The following is a 19726-nucleotide window of genomic DNA, read 5'->3' as shown; positions in this document are numbered from 1 at the left end:
CACAGCCATTTACCACTGCACTTAAGTAACTTATAAGTCACCTATCTGTCTAACCTTTACCTGGTAAAGGTTGGGTGCTAAGTTACTTAGTGTGTGGGCACCCTGGCACTAGCCAAGGTGCCCCCACATTGTTCAGGGCAAATTCCCCGGACTTTGTGAGTGCGGGGACACCATTACACGCGTGCACTATACATAGGTCGCTACCTATGTATAGCGTCACAATGGTAACTCCGAACATGGCCATGTAACATGTCTAAGATCATGGAATTGTCACCCCAATGCCATTCTGGCATTGGGGAGACAATTCCATGATCCCCCGAGTCTCTAGCCCAGACCCGGGTACTGCCAAACTACCTTTCCCGGGGTTTCACTGCCGCTGCTGCCAACCCCTCAGACAGGTTTCTGCCCTCCTGGGGTCCAGCCAGGCTTGGCCCAGGAAGGCAGAACAAAGGACTTCCTCAGAGAGAGGGTGTTACACCCTCTCCCTTTGGAAAAAGTTGTCAGGGCTGGGGAGGAGTAGCCTCCCCCAGCCTCTGGTAATGCTTTGATGGGCACAGATGGTGCCCATCTCTGCATAAGCCAGTCTACACCGGTTCAGGGATCCCCCAGCCCTGCTCTGACGCGAAACTGGACAAAGGAAAGGGGAGTGACCACTCCCCTGACCTGCACCTCCCAAGGGAGGTGCCCAGAGCTCCTCCAGTGTGCTCCAGACCTCTGCCATCTTGGAAACAGAGGTGCTGCTGGCACACTGGACTGCTCTGAGTGGCCAGTGCCAGCAGGTGACGTCAGAGACTCCTTCTGATAGGCTCTTACCTGTGTTGCTAGCCTATCCTCCTTCCTAGGTAGCCAAACCTCCTTTTCTGGCTATTTAGGGTCTCTGCTTTGTGGAATTCTTTAGATAACGAATGCAAGAGCTCATCAGAGTTCCTCTGCATCTCTCTCTTCACCTTCTGCCAAGGAATCGACCGCTGACTGCTCAGGATGCCTGCAAAACCGCAACAAAGTAGCAAAGACGACTACTGCAACCTTGTATTGCTGATCCTGCTGCCTTCTCGACTGTTTTCCTGGTGGTGCATGCTGTGGGGGTAGTCTGCCTCCTCTCTGCACTAGAAGCTCAGAAGAAATCTCCTGTGGGTCGACGGAATCTTCCCCCTGCAACCGCAGGCAACAAAAGACTGCATCACCGGTCCTCTGGGTCCCCTCTCAGCACGCCGAGCGTGGTCCCTGGAACTCAGTAACTCTGTCCAAGTGACTCCCACAGTCCAGTGACTCTTCAGTCCAAGTTTGGTGGAGGTAAGTCCTTGCCTCCCCACGCTAGACTGCATTGCTGGGTACCGCGTGATTTGCAGCTGCTCCGGCTCCTGTGCACTCTTCCAGGATTTCCTTTGTGCCCACCAAGCCTGGGTCCCTGACACTCTAACCTGCAGTGCACAATATCCTGAGTTGTCCTCCGGCGTCGTGGGATCTTCTTTTGTGACTTCGGGTGAGCTCCGGTTCACTCTTCTTCATAGTGCCTGTTCCGGCACTTCTGCAGGTGCTGCCTGCTCCTGTGAGGGCTCCCTGTCTTGCTGGACGCCCCCTCTGTCTCCTCACGCAAGTGGCGACATCCTGGTCCCTCCCTCTTCCTTGCAGAATTCCCCTATCACGACTTCTGTGCTCTCTGGGGAATATAGGTGCATTTTACACCTACTTTTCAGGGTCTTGGGGTGGGCTATTTTTCTAACCCTCACTGTTTTCTTACAGTCCCAGCGACCCTCTACAAGCTCACATAGGTTTGGGGTCCATACGTTATTCGCATTCCACTTTTGGAGTATATGGTTTGTGTTGCCCCTATACCTATGTGCTCCTATTGCAATCTATTGTAACTATACACTGCTTGCATTACTTCCTTTTGCTATTACTGCATTTGTTTGGTATTGTGTACATATATCTTGTGTATATTTGTTATCCTCATACTGAGGGTACTCACTGAGATACCTTTGGCATATTGTCATAAAAATAAAGTACCTTTATTTTTAGTATATCTGTGTATTGTGTTTTCTTATGATATTGTGCATATGACACCAGTGGTATAGTAGGAGCTTTGCATGTCTCCTAGTTCAACCTAAGCTGCTCAGCTATAGCTACCTTCTACCAGCCTAAGCTGCTAGAAACACCTCTTCTACACTAATAAGGGATAACTGGACCTGGTACAGAGTGTAAGTACCCCTTGGTACCCACTACAAGCCAGGCCAGCCTCCTACATTGGTTGTGCAGCGGTGGGATAAGTACTTGCAACTACTTACCACTTTGTCATTTTGTACTTTTCATAAGAGAATAATATACAAAACAAGTTCAGTGTATGTACACCTAACCAAAAAGTTTTGCTTTTCTTCTCTTACTCTATTTGCTAAGTGCTGAAAAGTACCTCTAAACTTACAAAACGTTTCTAAAAAGTTAAAAAAGGTTTTTTTCTGTTTCCTTAAAAAGTTCTGAAACTTTTTCTTTCTTTTTCTGTCCCTTAAACATTATTCTATCATGTCTGGCACAGGTCCTACTCTTGATCTGGTCAGCTCTGCTTATGACCACCTTAGCTGGAAAGGTGTAAGGAGTCTCTGCACTGATAGAGGTTTAGGGGTAGGGAAGAATCCCTCTAGAGAATTGTTGATTAACATGCTCATTGAAAATGATAAGGCCTTAGCTGGCACATCTGTTGAGAAGTTAGGAGATGGTTCACACTCGGATTCTGGGGCAGCCCCAGCAAGAATGTTAGATGGTATTCTTTCCAACTTGCCCCTTAGCAGACCACCTAGCATAACAGGTACTAATGTGAGCTCTCATCACAGTAGGGATGTCATTCCTGCAGGTCAAGTTGTTAGAGTGCCAACTGTTAGGGACAATTCTCCCTCTGTTCATTCACACCATTCTTCTGTGTCAAAGCATGCCCAACCCACCCACCCTGATGAGAGAATGTTAGAAAGGGAGCTCAATAAATTGAGAGTGGAAGAGTCCAGGCTGAAGCTTAAACAGCAACAGATGGCTCTAGACAGGGAATCTTTAGACTTAGAAAAAGAAAGACAGAGGTTGGGGTTAGGACCCCATGGTGGCAGCAGCAGTATTACAGATAGTAATCCTGTGAAAGAGCATGATTCTAGGAATCTGCATAAGATAGTTCCCCCTTACAAGGAGGGTGATGACATTAACAAGTGGTTTGCTGCACTTGAGAGGGCCTGTGTTGTACAGGGGGTCCCTCAAAGGCAGTGGGCTGCTATCCTATGGCTATCTTTCAGTGGAAAGGGTAGGGATAGGCTTCTTACTGTGAAGGAAAGTGATGCCAATAATTTTACAGTTTTGAAGAATGCACTCTTCGATGGATTTGGCTTAACCACTGAACAATACAGGATTAAGTTCAGAGAAACCAGAAAAGAGTCCTCACAAGACTGGGTAGACTTTGTTGACTATTCAGTGAAGGCCTTGGAGGGGTGGTTACATGGCAGTAAAGTTTCGGACTATGAAAGCCTGTATAATCTGATCCTGAGAGAGCATATTCTGAATAACTGTGTGTCTGATTTGTTACACCAATATCTAGTGGACTCAGATCTGACCTCTCCCCAAGAATTGGGAAAGAAGGCAGACAAATGGGTTAGAACAAGAGTGAACAGAAAAGTTCATACAGGGGGTGACAAGGATGGCAAGAAGAAGGATGGTAAGTCTTCAGACAAGGGTGGGGACAAATCTAAAAATGAGTCTTCATCAGGCCCACAAAAACACTCTGGTGGGGGTGGTGGGTCCAAAACCTCTTCTAATCAAGTAAAGAAACCATGGTGCTATTTATGTAAAGTAAAAGGCCATTGGACAACTGATGCCAGTTGTCCAAAGAAAAGCACCAAGCCTCCCACTACCACAACCCCTACTGCTACACCTAGTGCCCCTAGTAATAGCAGTGGTGGTGGGAGCAAACCTAGTAATAGCCAAACCAAGGGAGTAGCTGGGCTCACTTTTGGTAATTTAGTTGGAGTTGGTCTTGTTAGGGAGACCACAGAGGCTGTGTTAGTCTCTGAAGGTGCCATTGATTTGGCCACCTTCGTTGCTTGTCCCCTTAATATGGATAAGTACAAGCAACTTCCCCTAATAAATGGTGTTGAGGTTCAGGCCTACAGGGACACAGGTGCCAGTGTTACCATGGTAATAGAGAAACTGGTACACCCTGAACAACACCTACTTGGTCACCAGTACCAAGTGACTGATGCTCATAACAACACTCTTAGCCACCCCGTGGCTGTTGTGAATCTCAACTGGGGGGGGAAGGGGGGAGTTACTGGTCCAAAGAAAGTTGTGGTTGCCTCAGATTTACCTGTAGACTGTCTACTAGGGAACGATTTAGAGACATCAGCTTGGGCAGAAGTGGAGTTGGAGGCTCATGCAGCAATGCTGGGCATTCCTGGGCATATTTTTGCTTTAACCAGGGCTCAGGCCAAAAAGCAAAAAGGACAGGGTGACTTGGATCCTGGAACAATGGACCAAGTGCTCCCTAAAGCTAGGGTTAGTAAAGGTAAATCCCTACCTACTATCCCTCCCTCTACAAATGATTCAACTTCTGAGGAAGAAGAATCTCCCCCCTGTGCAGAACCTTCACCAGAGGAGCTGGAAGCAGACACTGCTGAGCTTTTGGGTGGAGGGGGGCCTGCCAGGGAGGAGCTGAGTGTGGCACAGCAAACCTGTCCCACATTAGAGGGTATAAGACAGCAAGCTGTCAAACAGCAAAATGGGGATGTCAGTGACTCACATAGAGTTTACTGGGAGGACAACCTCTTGTATACAGAGGCAAGGGACCCTAAACCTGGAGCAGCCAGGAGACTGGTCATTCCCCTGCAATACAGAGAGTTCCTCCTAACTCTAGCCTACGACATTCCCTTGGCTTGACATCTAGGGCAAATTAAAACGTGGGAAAGGCTTGTTCCCCTGTTTCATTGGCCTAGGATGTCAGAGGACACAAAAGATTTTTGTAAGTCCTGTGTCACCTGTCAAGCCAGTGGCAAGACTGGTGGCACCCCAAAGGCTCCCCTTATTCCACTGCCTGTGGTTGGGGTTCCCTTTGAAAGGGTACGGGTTGACATAGTTGGCCCCCTTGACCCTCCTACTGCTTCAGGTAGTAAGTTTATCTTGGTGGTAGTGGACCATGCCACAAGATATCCTGAAGCAATTCCTCTAAGGACCACTACAGCACCTGCAGTGGCAAAAGCCCTCCTGGGAATCTTTTCCAGGGTGGGTTTCCCAAAAGAGGTGGTATCAGACAGGGGTAGCAACTTTATGTCTGCATACTTGAAGGCCATGTGGAAGGAATGTGGTGTAACATACAAATTCACCACACCTTATCATCCACAAACAAATGGACTGGTTGAGAGGTTTAACAAAACTCTCAAAGGAATGATAATGGGACTCCCTGAAAAACTCAGGAGGAGATGGGATGTCCTGTTACCTTGCCTCCTTTTTGCTTACAGGGAGGTACCCCAGAAAGGAGTGGGCTTCAGCCCCTTTGAACTCCTATTTGGACACCCTGTAAGAGGTCCTCTAACACTTGTAAAGGAGGGTTGGGAACAACCTTTAAAAGCTCCTAATCAAGACATAGTGGACTATGTACTTGGCCTAAGATCCAGAATGGCTGAGTATATGAAAAAGGCCATCAAAAACCTTCAGGCCAGCCAAGAGCTCCAAAAGCAATGGCATGACCAGAAGGCTGTTCTGATTCAGTACCAACCAGAGTAGAAAGTGTGGGTCTTGGAGCCTGTGGCCCCAAGAGCACTCCAAGACAAATGGAGTGGACCCCACATTATTGTTGAAAAGAAGGGAGAAGTCACCTACTTGGTTGACTTGGGCACTGCCAGGAGTCCCCTTAGGGTGCTCCATGTCAATCGCCTAAAACCCTACTATGACAGGGCTGATCTCACCCTGCTCATGGCAACAGATGAAGGACAGGAAGAAGAGAGTGACCCTCTCCCTGATCTCTTCTCTTCCACAGAACAAGATGCTCTAGTAGAAGGTGTAGTGTTGGCAGATTGTCTTACTGCTGAACAGAAAGACCACTGCATAAATCTCCTGGGTCAGTTTTCTGAACTCTTTTCTACTGTGCCAGACACCACTTCTTGGTGTGAGCACACTATAGATACTGGAGACAGCATGCCTGTCAAAAGTAAGATCTATAGGCAGCCTGACCATGTCAGGGACTGCATAAAACAAGAGGTTCAGAAAATGCTTGAACTGGGAGTGGTTGAGCACTCTGAAAGTCCATGGGCCTCTCCTGTGGTGCTTGTACCAAAGCCTCACTCTAAAGATGGGAAAAGAGAGATGAGGTTTTGTGTAGATTACAGAGGTCTCAACCAGGTAACTAAAACTGATGCTCACCCTATACCCAGGGCAGATGAGCTCATAGATACACTGGCATCTGCCAAGTATCTAAGCACCTTTGACTTGACTGCAGGGTATTGGCAGATCAAGTTATCAGAGGATGCTAAAGCAAAAACTGCATTTTCGACTATTGGAGGGCACTACCAATTCACAGTAATGCCCTTTGGTTTGAAAAATGCACCTACCACTTTTCAGAGGTTGGTGAAGCAGTCCTGCAAGGGTTGGAGACTTTTAGTGCAGCATATCTAGATGATATAGCTGTTTTTAGCTCTACCTGGGATGATCACCTGGTCCACCTGTGGAAAGTTTTAGAGGCCCTACAGAAGGCAGGCCTCACTATCAAGGCTTCAAAGTGCCAGATAGGGCAGGGGAAAGTGGTTTATCTGGGACACCTGGTAGGTGGAGAACAGATTGCACCACTTCAGGGGAAAATCCAAACTATCATAGATTGGGTTCCCCCTACAACTCAGACCCAGGTGAGAGCCTTCTTAGGCCTCACTGGGTATTACAGGAGGTTCATAAAGAACTATGGCTCCATAGCAGCCCCTCTTAATGGCCTCACTTCTAAGAAAATGCCTAAAAAGGTATTATGGACAGCTAGCTGTCAGAAAGCTTTTGAGGAGCTGAAACAGGCCATGTGCACTGCACCTGTCCTAAAAAGCCCATGTTACTCCAAGAAATTCATTGTTCAAACAGATGCATCTGAATTAGGGGTAGGGGCAGTCTTATCACAACTCAATTCTGAGGGCCAGGATCAACCTGTTGCTTTTATCAGCAGGAGGTTGACCCCTAGAGAAAAGCGTTGGTCTGCCATAGAGAGGGAGGCCTTTGCTGTGGTCTGGGCACTGAAGAAGTTGAGGCCATACCTGTTTGGCACTCACTTCATTGTTCAGACAGACCACAAACCTCTACTTTGGCTAAAACAAATGAAAGGTGAAAACCCTAAATTGTTGAGGTGGTCCATATCTCTACAGGGAATGGACTATACAGTGGAACATAGACCTGTGAGTACCCACTCCAATGCAGATGGACTCTCCAGATATTTCCACTTAGACAATGAAGACTCATCAGGTCATGGCTAGTCTTATTGTCCTTCGTTTGGGGGGGGGGGGGGAGGGGGGTTGTGTAGGAAAGTACCATCTTGCCCGGCATGTTACCCCCATATTTCACTGTATATATGTTGTTTTAGTGTATGTGTCACTGGGACCCTGCCAGCCAGGGCCCCAGTGCTCATAAGTGTGCCCTGTATGTGTTCCCTGTGTGATGACTAACTGTCTCACTGAGGATCTGCTAACCAGAACCTCAGTGGTTATGCTCTCTCTTTGATTTCCAAATTGTCACTAACAGGCTAGTGACCAATTTCACCAATTCACATTGGCATACTGGAACACCCTTATAATTCCCTAGTATATGGTACTGAGGTACCCAGGGTATTGGGGTTCCAGGAGATCCCTATGGGCTGCAGCATTTCTTTTGCCACCCATAGGGAGCTCTGACAATTCTTACACAGGCCTGCCACTGCAGCCTGAGTGAAATAACGTCCACGTTATTTCACAGCCATTTACCACTGCACTTAAGTAACTTATAAGTCACCTATATGTCTAACCTTTACCTGGTAAAGGTTGGGTGCTAAGTTACTTAGTGTGTGGGCACCCTGGCACTATCCAAGGTGCCCCCACATTGTTCATGGCAAATTCCCCGGACTTTGTGAGTGCAGGGACACCATTACACACGTGCACTATACATAGGTCACTACCTATGTATAGCGTCGCAATGGTAACTCTGAACATGGCCATGTAACATGTCTAAGATCATGGAAATGTCACCCCAATGCCATTCTGGCATTGGGGAGACAATTCCATGATCCCCCGAGTCTCTAGCACAGACCCGGGTACTGCCAAATTCCCTTTCCCGGGGTTTCACTGCAGCTGCTGCTGCTGCCAACCCCTCAGACAGGTTTCTGCCCTCCTGGGGTCCAGCCAGGCTTGGCCCAGGAAGGCAGAACAAAGGACTTCCTCAGAGAGAGGGTGTTACACCCTCCCCCTTTGGAAAAAGGTGTCAGGGCTGGGGAGGAGTAGCCTCCCCCAGCCTCTGGTAATGCTTTGATGGGCACAGATGGTGCCCATCTCTGCATAAGCCAGTCTACACCGGTTCAGGGATCCCCAGCCCTGCTCTGGCGCGAAACTGGACAAAGGAAAGGGGAGTGACCACTCCCCTGACCTGCACCTCCCAGGGGAGGTGCCCAGAGCTCCTCCAGTGTGCTCCAGACCTCTGCCATCTTGGAAACAGAGGTGCTGCTGGCACACTGGACTGCTCTGAGTGGCCAGTGCCAGCAGGTGACGTCAGAGACTCCTTCTGATAGGCTCTTACCTGTGTTGCTAGCCTATCCTCCTCCTAGGTAGCCAAACCTCCTTTTCTGGCTATTTAGGGTCTCTGCTCTGGGGAATTCTTTAGATAACGAATGCAAGAGCTCATCAGAGTTCCTCTGCATCTCTCTCTTCACCTTCTGCCAAGGAATCGACCGCTGACTGCTCAGGACGCCTGCAAAACCGCAACAAAGTAGCAAAGACGACTACTGCAACCTTGTATTGCTGATCCTGCTGCCTTCTCGACTGTTTTCCTGTTGGTGCATGCTGTGGGGGTAGTATGCCTCCTCTCTGCATTAGAAGCTCCGAAGAAATCTCCAGTGGGTCGACGGAATCTTCCCCCTGCAACCGCAGGCAACAAAAGACTGCATCACTGGTCCTCTGGGTCCCCTCTCAGCACGACGGGCGTGGTCCCTGGAACTCAGCAACTCCGTCCAAGTGACTCCCACAGTCCAGTGATTCTTCAGTCTAAGTTTGGTGGAGGTAAGTCCTTGCCTCCCCACGCTAGACTGCATTGCTGGGTACCGCGTGATTTGCAGCTGCTCCGGCTCCTGTGCACTCTTCCAGGATTTCCTTTGTGCAAAGCCAAGCCTGTGTCCCCGACACTCTAACCTGCAGTGCACAACCTCCTGAGTTGTCCTCCGGCGTCGTGGGATCTTCTTTTGTGACTTCGGGTGAGCTCCGGTTCACTCTTCTTCGTAGTGCCTGTTCCGGCACTTCTGCGGGTGCTGCCTGCTCCTGTGAGGGCTCCCTGTCTTGCTGGGCGCCCCCTCGGTCTCCTCACGCAAGTGGCGACATCCTGGTCCCTCCTGGGCCACAGCAGCATCCAAAAACCCTAACTGCGACCCTTGCAGCTAGCAAGGCTTGTTTGCGGTCTTTCTGCGTGGGAACACCTCTGCAAGCTTCTTCACGACGTGGGACATCCATCCTGCAAAGGGGGAAGTTCCTAGTCCTCTTCGTTCTTGCAGAATCCACAGCTTCTACCATCCGGTGGCAGCTTCTTTGCACCCTCAGCTGGCATTTCCTGGGCATCTGCCCAATCCCGACTTTGTTGTGACTCTTGGACTTGGTCCCCTTGTTCCACAGGAACTCTCGTCCGGAAATCCACTTTGGTTGCATTGCTGGTGTTGGTCTTCCTTGCAGAATTCCCCTATCACGACTTCTGTGCTCTCTGGGGAATATAGGTGCACTTTACACCTACTTTTCAGGGTCTTAGGGTGGGCTATTTTCTAACCCTCACTGTTTTCTTACAGTCCCAGCGACCCTCTACAAGCTCACATAGGTTTGGGGTCCATACGTTATTCGCATTCCACTTTTGGAGTATATGGTTTGTGTTGCCCCTATACCTATGTGCTCCTATTGCAATCTATTGTAACTATACACTGCTTGCATTACTTCCTTTTGCTATTACTGCATATTTTTGGTATTGTGTACATATATCTTGTGTATATTTGTTATCCTCATTCTGAGGGTACTCACTGAGATACTTTTGGCATATTGTCAAATAAATAAAGTACCTTTATTTTTAGTATATCTGTGTGTTGTGTTTTCTTATGATATTGTGCATATGACACCAGTGGTATGGTAGGAGCTTTGCATGTCTCCTAGTTCAGCCTAAGCTGCTCAGCTATAGCTACCTTCTACCAGCCTAAGCTGCTAGAAACACCTCTTCTACACGAATAAGGGATAACTGGACCTGGTACAGAGGGTAAGTACCCCTTGGTACCCACTACAAGCCAGGCCAGCCTCCTACAGAGGGTGGGAGAGAAGCACACAGGGAAAGAAAGAAAGAAAGAAAAGGAGCATTGCGGATGAGCACTAGTACACACAGGAGATGGATGGAAAACATGCACTCTTAGAGTGCTAAATCAAAAAGAAAAAAGTAGCACCTAAAAAAAAGAGCAGTGTAAGGACACAGTAATGTGTCCATGCTCCAAGGAAGGGACAAAGTGGAAGTGGAAGGAAACCCACACACTACAAGAAATAAAAACAAAACAAAAAAAGAAGCAAATGGAAGTGACAATGAAGCTAACAAATGGTAAGCAAGAGAGGGACCGGCTTAAAGGCTACTGTAAGTTAGCAATAGTCTCATAACAGGCAGAGCATGCTCTGTCTAATAAGCTGTGACCTAAAAATGACTATGGGCCATGTTCATCACCTAGTACTGTACCAGTTCACAGCAATTACACCACATATCACCAACTAAACAGGCAAGGAATAACTGAAGAGATCTGCCACAAGCCAATGGCTACAACTGCAGGTCCCAACAATCTACATACTGCGACTGCTTTCTAACATCTCACAATGACAATCAGAAATGGGATGATATTAACAAATTCCATCTCACCAGATCTCGCCACCAATTCTCCCTCCACCCTAAGAATGCTCAAGATCATAAACGTTAAACAAAATGTATCAGAATAGACACCTCAGAGCAGAAACTAGCTGAGTGGCCTATGCTTATACAAAATACCATAAGGGGACTTGCAGAGAGAACCAAAGTTGCCAGCTTACTGAAAACCATAAACTGCACGCCTCTCTTTCACAATTCTTCACCCATTACACTACTAAGAACTGTGTCCCATAACACGATAACCGCATTTTGGTGGTCATCATGCACAACAGGTAAACACTTGATACATAGGATCAAAACAAAGACCACTAACTTCCAACCAGGCACTTTCCAAGGTGTAGCGAGCTACCCATGTAGGCAAGCACATCAGTGTCCCACATAGGGATAGTAAGCACTATAGAAATGCGGCAATACAATACAATAAACTGAAAAGCATCAGGCTGAGAAGTAATTGCTATGGACCCACATTTCTTTAAAATGGATGCCATTTACCAGGACTCTTTGCAGTGGCTCACTAGACGACTCATAATCTAGTTTATTAACATGGCTGCCATACCAACATTGCTCACCATATTTACAAGTCATCTATTACAACTAGTGCTGGAAATGGAAATAGATTACTCCAGAACTCCTACATTTGTATAAAAGGCCGATCCAGAAAGGGAGGGTGAGGTAGAGTCATAAGGGTGGCATTATGTGGCGCAGAGTTAATTATCGCAAGTTTATACTTTTTTTTCTTTTTTAGATAATCTGCACTGATCGATACTGGCATGATGGAAAATATGATGGTAAAGCGGTTCTTGTTTATGTTATGGGCCACAGACTGCATTTTAAGATAACTTGGGAAGTAAAGCAATTGCTTCAGAGATCTATGTAGCTACAGTAAATTTCAGAATATAGCACTGGTTAGATACCTCAAGTGGTTAATACCATATCTGCAGAAATATTTGCGTGTTTAATTTCCAGTGACCTATTTGAATCATTATAAAATAATTCAGGGACTAAGGGCCATATGTACGAACACATTTTCCCATTGACACAGAATGGGAAAAACCTTTTGGTACACCTGGCCCTTAATGTGTCTACTGCTAAGCACTGTATGTAATTTCTTAACCACTACTGAGCACCCCCGCCCCAAAGTAACATTTTGTAATGCTTGTAAATTAGTATTGAGAGCACTGCCAACAGATCAGGATTTAAATGACATGGCCAGTAAATTTAGGTCACCACCGGTATAATGACCAAAAGCCGGTATTTTTTCTACTTTGAGGTATACACTTAAAATAGCAAATACAGCAAGAAATGACTTCACAGGTATCTTAGGTGTCAATCGTTCTAGCAAGGACATCATCAAACAAATATATCACAAAGGATAACAGTTGCTTCTTTACATAATAATTTAACCATTTCACAGTAACCCCTCAAAAGTACTCCATAATTACCCGGTAACTGGAAAGAAATTGGGGGCAGGAGGGAGTTATGAGACTGGTATTAAAGTCACCACTGGAAATCTAATATGCGTACTGCCATCGCCCCCACCAGCACACTCTAAAACTAGTACAAACCTAAGAGGGAAACAGACAACAGGCATAACTATTCCAGTACTAGATAAGGCACATACAGAGATTGTGCTGTCATATATAAACAACAAGCGTGCATAGCGTCCATGCCGCACAGGCGCTAATAGGAAACACAAGGAAAATGTTTTGATATTTGTAATCTGCGAGGGGAATGCAAGACAGTTGGCGTTGTTTGGGTTATAGCATGCAAGTTTCTTGCAATACATTCATATTCTGATTTCTCTTTTGTGTTTACCTGCAGAAATAATTTTTAGGGTTCGAGATCATAAAACCTGGTGTTTTTTCCCAAACATGTTTTACATTTAAACCGGAAAGAATTAAAACAGATAGTTCCGAGGGCTGTTGTTGAGTAAGAGCCCAATCACTGTTTAATGTTATAATGAAATGCAGGTTTGATGGTGCAGTTTGTAGGAGTAAATGCGGACAACAGTATGTGCAGGATAAACGTCATTAGGAGCAACAGCTGGATTATTTATCAATTGTTCATTAACTATAATGTAATTTTGTAAAAAAGGACATTGGTCCACTGAGAAGATCAGTCCCAACTCATTACCACAGTTGTTCCAATAAACTCTATGGATACTGTCCACAAGTCAGGGTTACCACCTTTCTTAGAGAAAAATACTGCCCATTTGTTAATTTTTTTAGATTTAATTTGCGGATCTTGATATTGCCCTTATGCGCAAGATCACATTTTCAAAAATGGTATAAAGCAACGCCAAAGTAATTCAGCTAATATGCAAGTGCCAATACTCAATATTAATGGTAATCGCAGTAGTGATAATAATGGCCTTCATATCAAGTTTGGCAAAACTGTAGATTCAAATCACCAACTAAAAGTGTGTTCACAGATACACCTTCAAGAGGTACTCATGAGAAAGTTGGTAGTGTAACTATCTTGGCTGACATGCCTATTGAAGCTTGCTTGCTTTTGCTGTAGATACCCACTTGAGTACCACGGTACCGTAAGGGGGCCACACTTGGCCCCCCGATAAAAAAAAAAAAATCTCCCCTTGTAGGGGGTCCATCTTGGTTCCCTCCCTAGAAGTGGCAGGGGATCAGAGGGTAACACTACTCTATACCCTTATGTGTTTTTTTACTGTAGTTTATGACACAGGGACCAAATCTCCAAGTGCACAGCGGGGTGGAAAATCCCCTAACTCGCACAGTCTTAGGATGTGCACAGCGTGGGAATGGCCAAGACCTGTACTCAACCCCTGATAAGTGACCAACCCCGCAGGCTCCCACTGCATGTTTTTCCCCATGTATTTATTTTTTACTTTCTTTCCCAGTACTGTGGTACTCTCTCAGTACCATGAACAAGCATCACCCCTGTGGTACTGCAGGACTGAGTATGTTTCAATGGGTGCAGTTGCACTGTACCACAGTACCACTCCTCGCAGGAGTATCGCAGTAGTTTTTTTTTTGGCCATGGGGGGGGGGAAATCGCTCTGGGTCCCCCTCAGAAGTGCCAGGGGGATTAGAGTATCCCTACATTTACCCCTTATATGCTTTTTTTTTTGTTAGGTCGTGCGTGCAAGCGCTCTGACATGCTGTAACCTATCTGTGGGTTTCTAACCATGCCCACCACTATCACTCGTTCATGGGCCTGCCTTTCAAAATCTTTTGTTATCATTAGTAAATGTTTACGTTTGTCCCTCCTTTGGGCAGTTTTGTTACTGCCTTGGCCATTGACCCTGTTACATGGATAATTGCACATTTGCTGATATGTCTGACTGCGAGCAAACTTCTCTTTCCTTTTGTGTCTCTTCTTCGTGCTCACGCTCATGGCGGTTATGGCACTTTGAATTGGCTTGCTTATGTCATCTGTTTTACTTTTCATTTTCAATTTATGTGGCAAGAAAAGTCCAGTTAGGAATTTGCAACGCTAATAGCTCCAGCTAGAGCAAACGTGAGACCCATTGCATTGCAAAAAAAAAAAACTCCCTTGGCCAATCAGATTGCTCTTTGTTTTGAATTTACAATCCACTGTGATTCTCGTCTAGATATTCCTATTTTTTTTAACACTTCAAGCCCACCCCAAGCACCTCCTTAAATGCAAATTTCTCAAAAATGGCTGAATGGATTTACACCAAATAACAACAAGCATGCTTTCGCAGTAAAGTTCTAACTTGCTGCCAAATTTTGTATAATTCTATTTAGCCATCTTTTCTGTATCACTCTCCCAAAATTTCCTGTGGCCTTACTATATATAACAAATGTCTACACAGATTTAGCAATACATTTCAAGTTTGACACTGGAATCTTTTCTAATAATTTTTATGTCTTGTATAAACACAAAGTAAAAAAAACAAAACGAAATGATCAATATACAACGGTGACAGGAGAAATTGTTTCTCAGACACTGATGTAAAGTGGCTTAATAATTCAAAGTGAGTATATTTTGGGTAACAATAATACATGAACAGTGACAGCTAAGATTATTTCATTAGGAGATAAGATAGCCCTCCCCAGATGAGACTATACTGGACACAGAATGTCCTATTAGTTATAGTCATATGAAAGTGATTTTCAAACGTCACTGGTAATGTTCAAATGGCAAAGTCTATGTTCCTTATTTTTGTCTATGTTAGTTGCAGCATTAGTTATTATGCTATATACTCCTACTCTTTTTTTTAGTACTGCATTTGTTTGAAATGTTACTAATGCAAAATAAAAAATAAAAAAAATAATAATAATACCTCTAGGTAGAGCCTCGACAGCTCCCCACCCCATCCTGCCCTATTAGGGACTTTTCAGGCGAGAATCATCGGAACAGGTGGCACCTCCCTGCACCTGTGTGCGAGCCAGGGGTGTCCCATCACGATCGCCCATAGAAGAGATGCGTTTCCACAGCATAATGCGAGCTATACACCCCACATTCAACACGCATATCCCCTACTGTATCAGTCCTTCCCTCACGCAACACATAGGCGCCAGCACCACAAAAGAATATGCCCGATGTATAGGAAATGTATTCACATTTTTATTTAGGCGAGCGATTGTTCAGGAACCATTTCTGTACCCCTTATTTAATGTGCGATAATGACCTCAGTTAAGTTGTTAAGTTAGTGTGTTAAACTGTGTATCAGCAACGCCATTGATGCAATATATCTGTAAAATGAGACTAGTAAATGTTGGAAGCAGAATCAAAGCAAAAATGTAATAAAAATATTTTTTAAAAAAATATATATATATATAATACCTCTAGGTAGTGCAGTTCTGGATTTTGTACTGTTAGTTTTATTTTTCTCCTGTGTTCGCCTTCTGTCGTTTTCTATCTGTTTTCTTTCTTCAAATATTTCCTGCTTTCTTTCTTCATCTTCTGTCCTTTTCTGCTCTTTCCACTTCTCTAACTCCTCAGAGGCTTTTTTGCGCTCTGCTTCTTTTATGTCCTCTATTCTTTTCCTCTCAGATTCTTCAATCTGTAACATTTATAAGCATAACAAAGATTATTAATTTAAGTTTGAAACGTTATCACATTAGAAAAAACAATACATATCCACTGGACACGACATAATGTTCAGCTCAGAAAATATTTACAAATGGCTTTCCTTGAAGACTATGGCGGTCATTCTGACCCTGGCGGTAAAAACCGCCAGGGCCGTGGTCCGCGGGAGCACCGCCAACAGGCTGGCGGTGCTCCTTTGGGCATTCTGACCGCGGCGGTACAGCCGCGGCCAGAAACGGAAAGTCGGCGGTCTCCCGCCGGCTTTCCGCCGCCCAGGGGAATCCTCCATGGCGGCGCAGCTTGCTGCGCCGCCATGGGGATTCCGACCCCCATACCGCCATCCTGTTCCTGGTGGTTCCGGCCGCCAGGAACAGGATGGCGGTATGGGGTGTCGTGGGGCCCCTGGGGGCCCCTGCAGTGCCCATGCCAATGGCATGGGCACTGCAGGGGCCCCCGTAAGAGGGCCCCACTTAGAATTTCAGTGTCTGCTTAGCAGACACTGAAATTTGCGACGGGTGCTACTGCACCCGTCGCACCCCTTCCACTTCGCCGGCTCCATTCGGAGCCGGCTTCCTCGTGGAAGGGTGTTTCCCGCTGGGCTGGCAGGCGGCCTTTTGGCGGTCGCCCGCCAGCCCAGTGGGAAACCCAGAATGACCGCCGCGGTCTTTTGACCGCGGTACGGTCTTCTGGCGGTTCCCGCTTGGCGGGCGGCGGGATCACCCCCTATATCTACTATGGCCATCTTTGATTTCAGCGTAGTACCCAGACTTCAGGGGCAGTAATGGGCTGCTTCTTCACATGTCAATCAAAATAAACTTTTTATTTCAACATCCATAAAGAAATGTGCTTTGCCACTCACAGTATCACAAGATTCAGCACTAAAATGAATATGAAAATATATGATAACAATAGATGGCACAGTCATAGAAAATTTCCATGGATCAGTATTCTTGAACATACTGCATCTCAATACCACCACCTTGGCACTCTTTAGAAATAGGTTCACAACAAAAGTAATCTTGCGCATTCCTAACCATCTTCAGTAATGGTCTTCTATGGTACAGCTACAGACAAGCCCAATCTACAGCCAAATAAGATAGTGTGAGGCAATGATGATGATGTAAACTAATGCTAGATGTATAAAGACGATGCCAGTGATATTAGCAAAATCACCATTGTGCACTGTGCTGTCTGTCCTGATTGGAGTCTTACCTCCTGCTAATTTCTGCTATTCAGCCCTGTAGGAAAGTATCCTCTTTTTGGTATGGCTACCCCCACTTTTTGCCTGATGTCAGTGTGTTTTGACTGAGCTCGCTGCCGATGAAGTAGAGGCATGGTCCGAGTCTCTCTCACTGGCCTCCGCTAAGGAATCCGCACCCCTCTGGGCGGGAGTTGGCTCTGCATTCAATCGATGCTTGCTTCGCTGCCATCTTGGTCCTCTGCGGCCCTGGTGTCCCATGCGGTCCGTTTTGGTGTTGGGGCCCCCTGGTCCTGCGAGTCTCCAACCATTCCCATGCCTCGTCCGGGGACTGAAAGGTGGTTTGGCCTTCGGATATCACCCTCAATCTGGCCGGGAACAGAAGGGAGTATTGGATACCCTCTTCCCGGATCGCTCTGTTTACCGCAATGTAGGAGGCCCGCCTGTTCTGTACTTCCACTATGAAGTCCGGGAACAAAGTCACCACGGGGTCCAGCATCTCTGGCCCTCCGCAGGAGCACATCCCTGTCCTTATAGTGCAGTAGCTTAGCCTAAACCACCCGTGGGGCCCTCCCAGGTACCAGGGGCCTTGATGGCACCCGGTGCGCTCGCTCCAGTGCGAAGAAAGGGGTTAGTCGCTCCGGGGCCCCATCCGAACGAAGCCACCCCTCCAAGAAAGACACCATGTCCGTGCCCTCAGCGCCCTCCGGAAGTCCGACGATTCTCACATTATTCCTACGACTATGCCCTTCTGCCTCCTCTACTCTACGCTCCAGCCGTTGGACCGGGTCTGTCAGTTGTAGAACTGTGGCTGAGAGTTCCCCCTGCATCGGAGAAAGTTCTGCCAGAGTGGTCTCAGTCTCCTGGACCCTTTCAGCTAGCTTTTGGTGGTCCGCCCTCAGAAAGCTCACCTCCACCGACACTTGACCAATGTCTCGCTGGAGCGTAGACTTGGTGTCTTCTATTGCCCCCCAAGATTTTGTCCAGTGTGGCCTGCATAAGAGGCTGTGCAGGGTCCGCCATGATCCCCTGGTTCAGACCGCCCATATGTTTGCGGGCTTGCGTCTTGCCCTTATTCCGGCCTCTGGAGGTCATCCGGTCCACAGGGCCGGTGCGGTAAGGGCCCTCGCGTCGCAGTCCTAAACAGCCCTGCAAAGCCAAGCCTACAGTCAAGGGTACTCACTGCCGGGACCACCACCCCAGCTACACTTACGGGCCAGTTTGGCGGTATACAGTGTTAGTTCATTGCCATCCAGGGTTTGTTCGCTGCCTCCTCACCTGTTTGGCCAGCGACCAATACGGCTCTTCCTCAGGGATCTAGCGGCTCCCCTTTCGCACTGGACCTACACCACTTGCATGCCGCCGCAGTCCACTCCCTGCAATCGATCCGTCCCGTTTAGCACCCATGATAGGCACTGGCCCAGGGGCATCCCCCTCTGTTCTCCATCCAGGTCCGTCAGCTCCTTTCCTCGCCGACAGGCCACTTGGCCGGCCCGGATCGCCACCAGCACCCTTCGCTCCCCGCCGTCACCATGCAGATAGGAAAAAGCAAAACCTCACAGCACCTCTATGGCGCAGCTCCCGTTGCAGAAAGCAGCGATCGCTGCATGCTTAGACCTCCAAACTAGCGCTCCTGCGGCTCGGATGCCACTCCGGCTCCTTCTTTCCTATGCGTTGCCTCAGGGCCAAGCACTCCTCCTCCGCAGGCCTCTTCCCAGCCAAGGCTGCCAGCTCTCCACATTGCACGATCTCCGTGCCTATCGCCCCCAGAGGCCAAGAGTCGGCCCGATGGTACCGCTCAGGTTCACGGTTGACTACCCAGTCCGCAACCACTGCCTCCTACCCCAAGCGGGACTGATTTAAAAGGATAAATGCGAGGCCCAGACGGAGCTGAGATTTCACGTGTCCGCCATCTTGGCTAGGCTAGCCACGCCCCGTGCTCCTGGTTGTTCATGACAGTTAATAGAAATTTTGGTCCAACGTCCAGGTCACCCCTCTGCAATACTTCATTGACTGCAGTCATCTACATCAGATTAACAAGAGCTTTGATGTCGTTAGAAAGGGGCTTAGCAACAAAATCATACTATTTATCACAACAGGCTAACAGTCAAGTATCTTTATTAGCAAGAGAGATGTTAGAGCATGTTTCTTTACTATTATAAAATGAGCCCAGCTTGTAATCTTAGTTGAAAGCATATAATATATTGAAGCTCTTGACATTGGTGTTATGCAGTTACCTTTCTATGACCTTATGGGAAAGTTAGGAAAATAGAGGCAGAATTAGAGGATGCATCCAATCAACTTAACACAGGAACACTTTGTTGTGGTGAATGCTATTTTAATGCTTATTACATCCTCATGTTTTTCTCGCCCTAGTGTTCACATTAAGAGGTT

At 47.0% G+C, this 19726-nt stretch overlaps 1 protein-coding gene across 1 annotated transcript in view; it reads right to left on the bottom strand.

The window, feature by feature from the left end:
• Positions 1 to 19726, bottom strand: part of DNAAF4 (dynein axonemal assembly factor 4) — a 165754-nt gene that overhangs the window by 86947 nt on the left and 59081 nt on the right. Inside the window, exon 4 of the mRNA XM_069222427.1 lies at positions 15889 to 16108. Coding sequence (XP_069078528.1) covers positions 15889 to 16108 — 220 coding nt within the window. The remainder of the gene's footprint in view (positions 1 to 15888; positions 16109 to 19726) is intronic.

This window comes from Pleurodeles waltl, chromosome 3_1, assembly GCF_031143425.1.
Source record: "Pleurodeles waltl isolate 20211129_DDA chromosome 3_1, aPleWal1.hap1.20221129, whole genome shotgun sequence".
Taxonomy (NCBI): Eukaryota; Metazoa; Chordata; class Amphibia; order Caudata; family Salamandridae; genus Pleurodeles; species Pleurodeles waltl.
The sequence above is the reverse complement of the archived record's forward strand: the minus strand, read 5'-3'. Positions and strand labels throughout refer to the sequence as shown.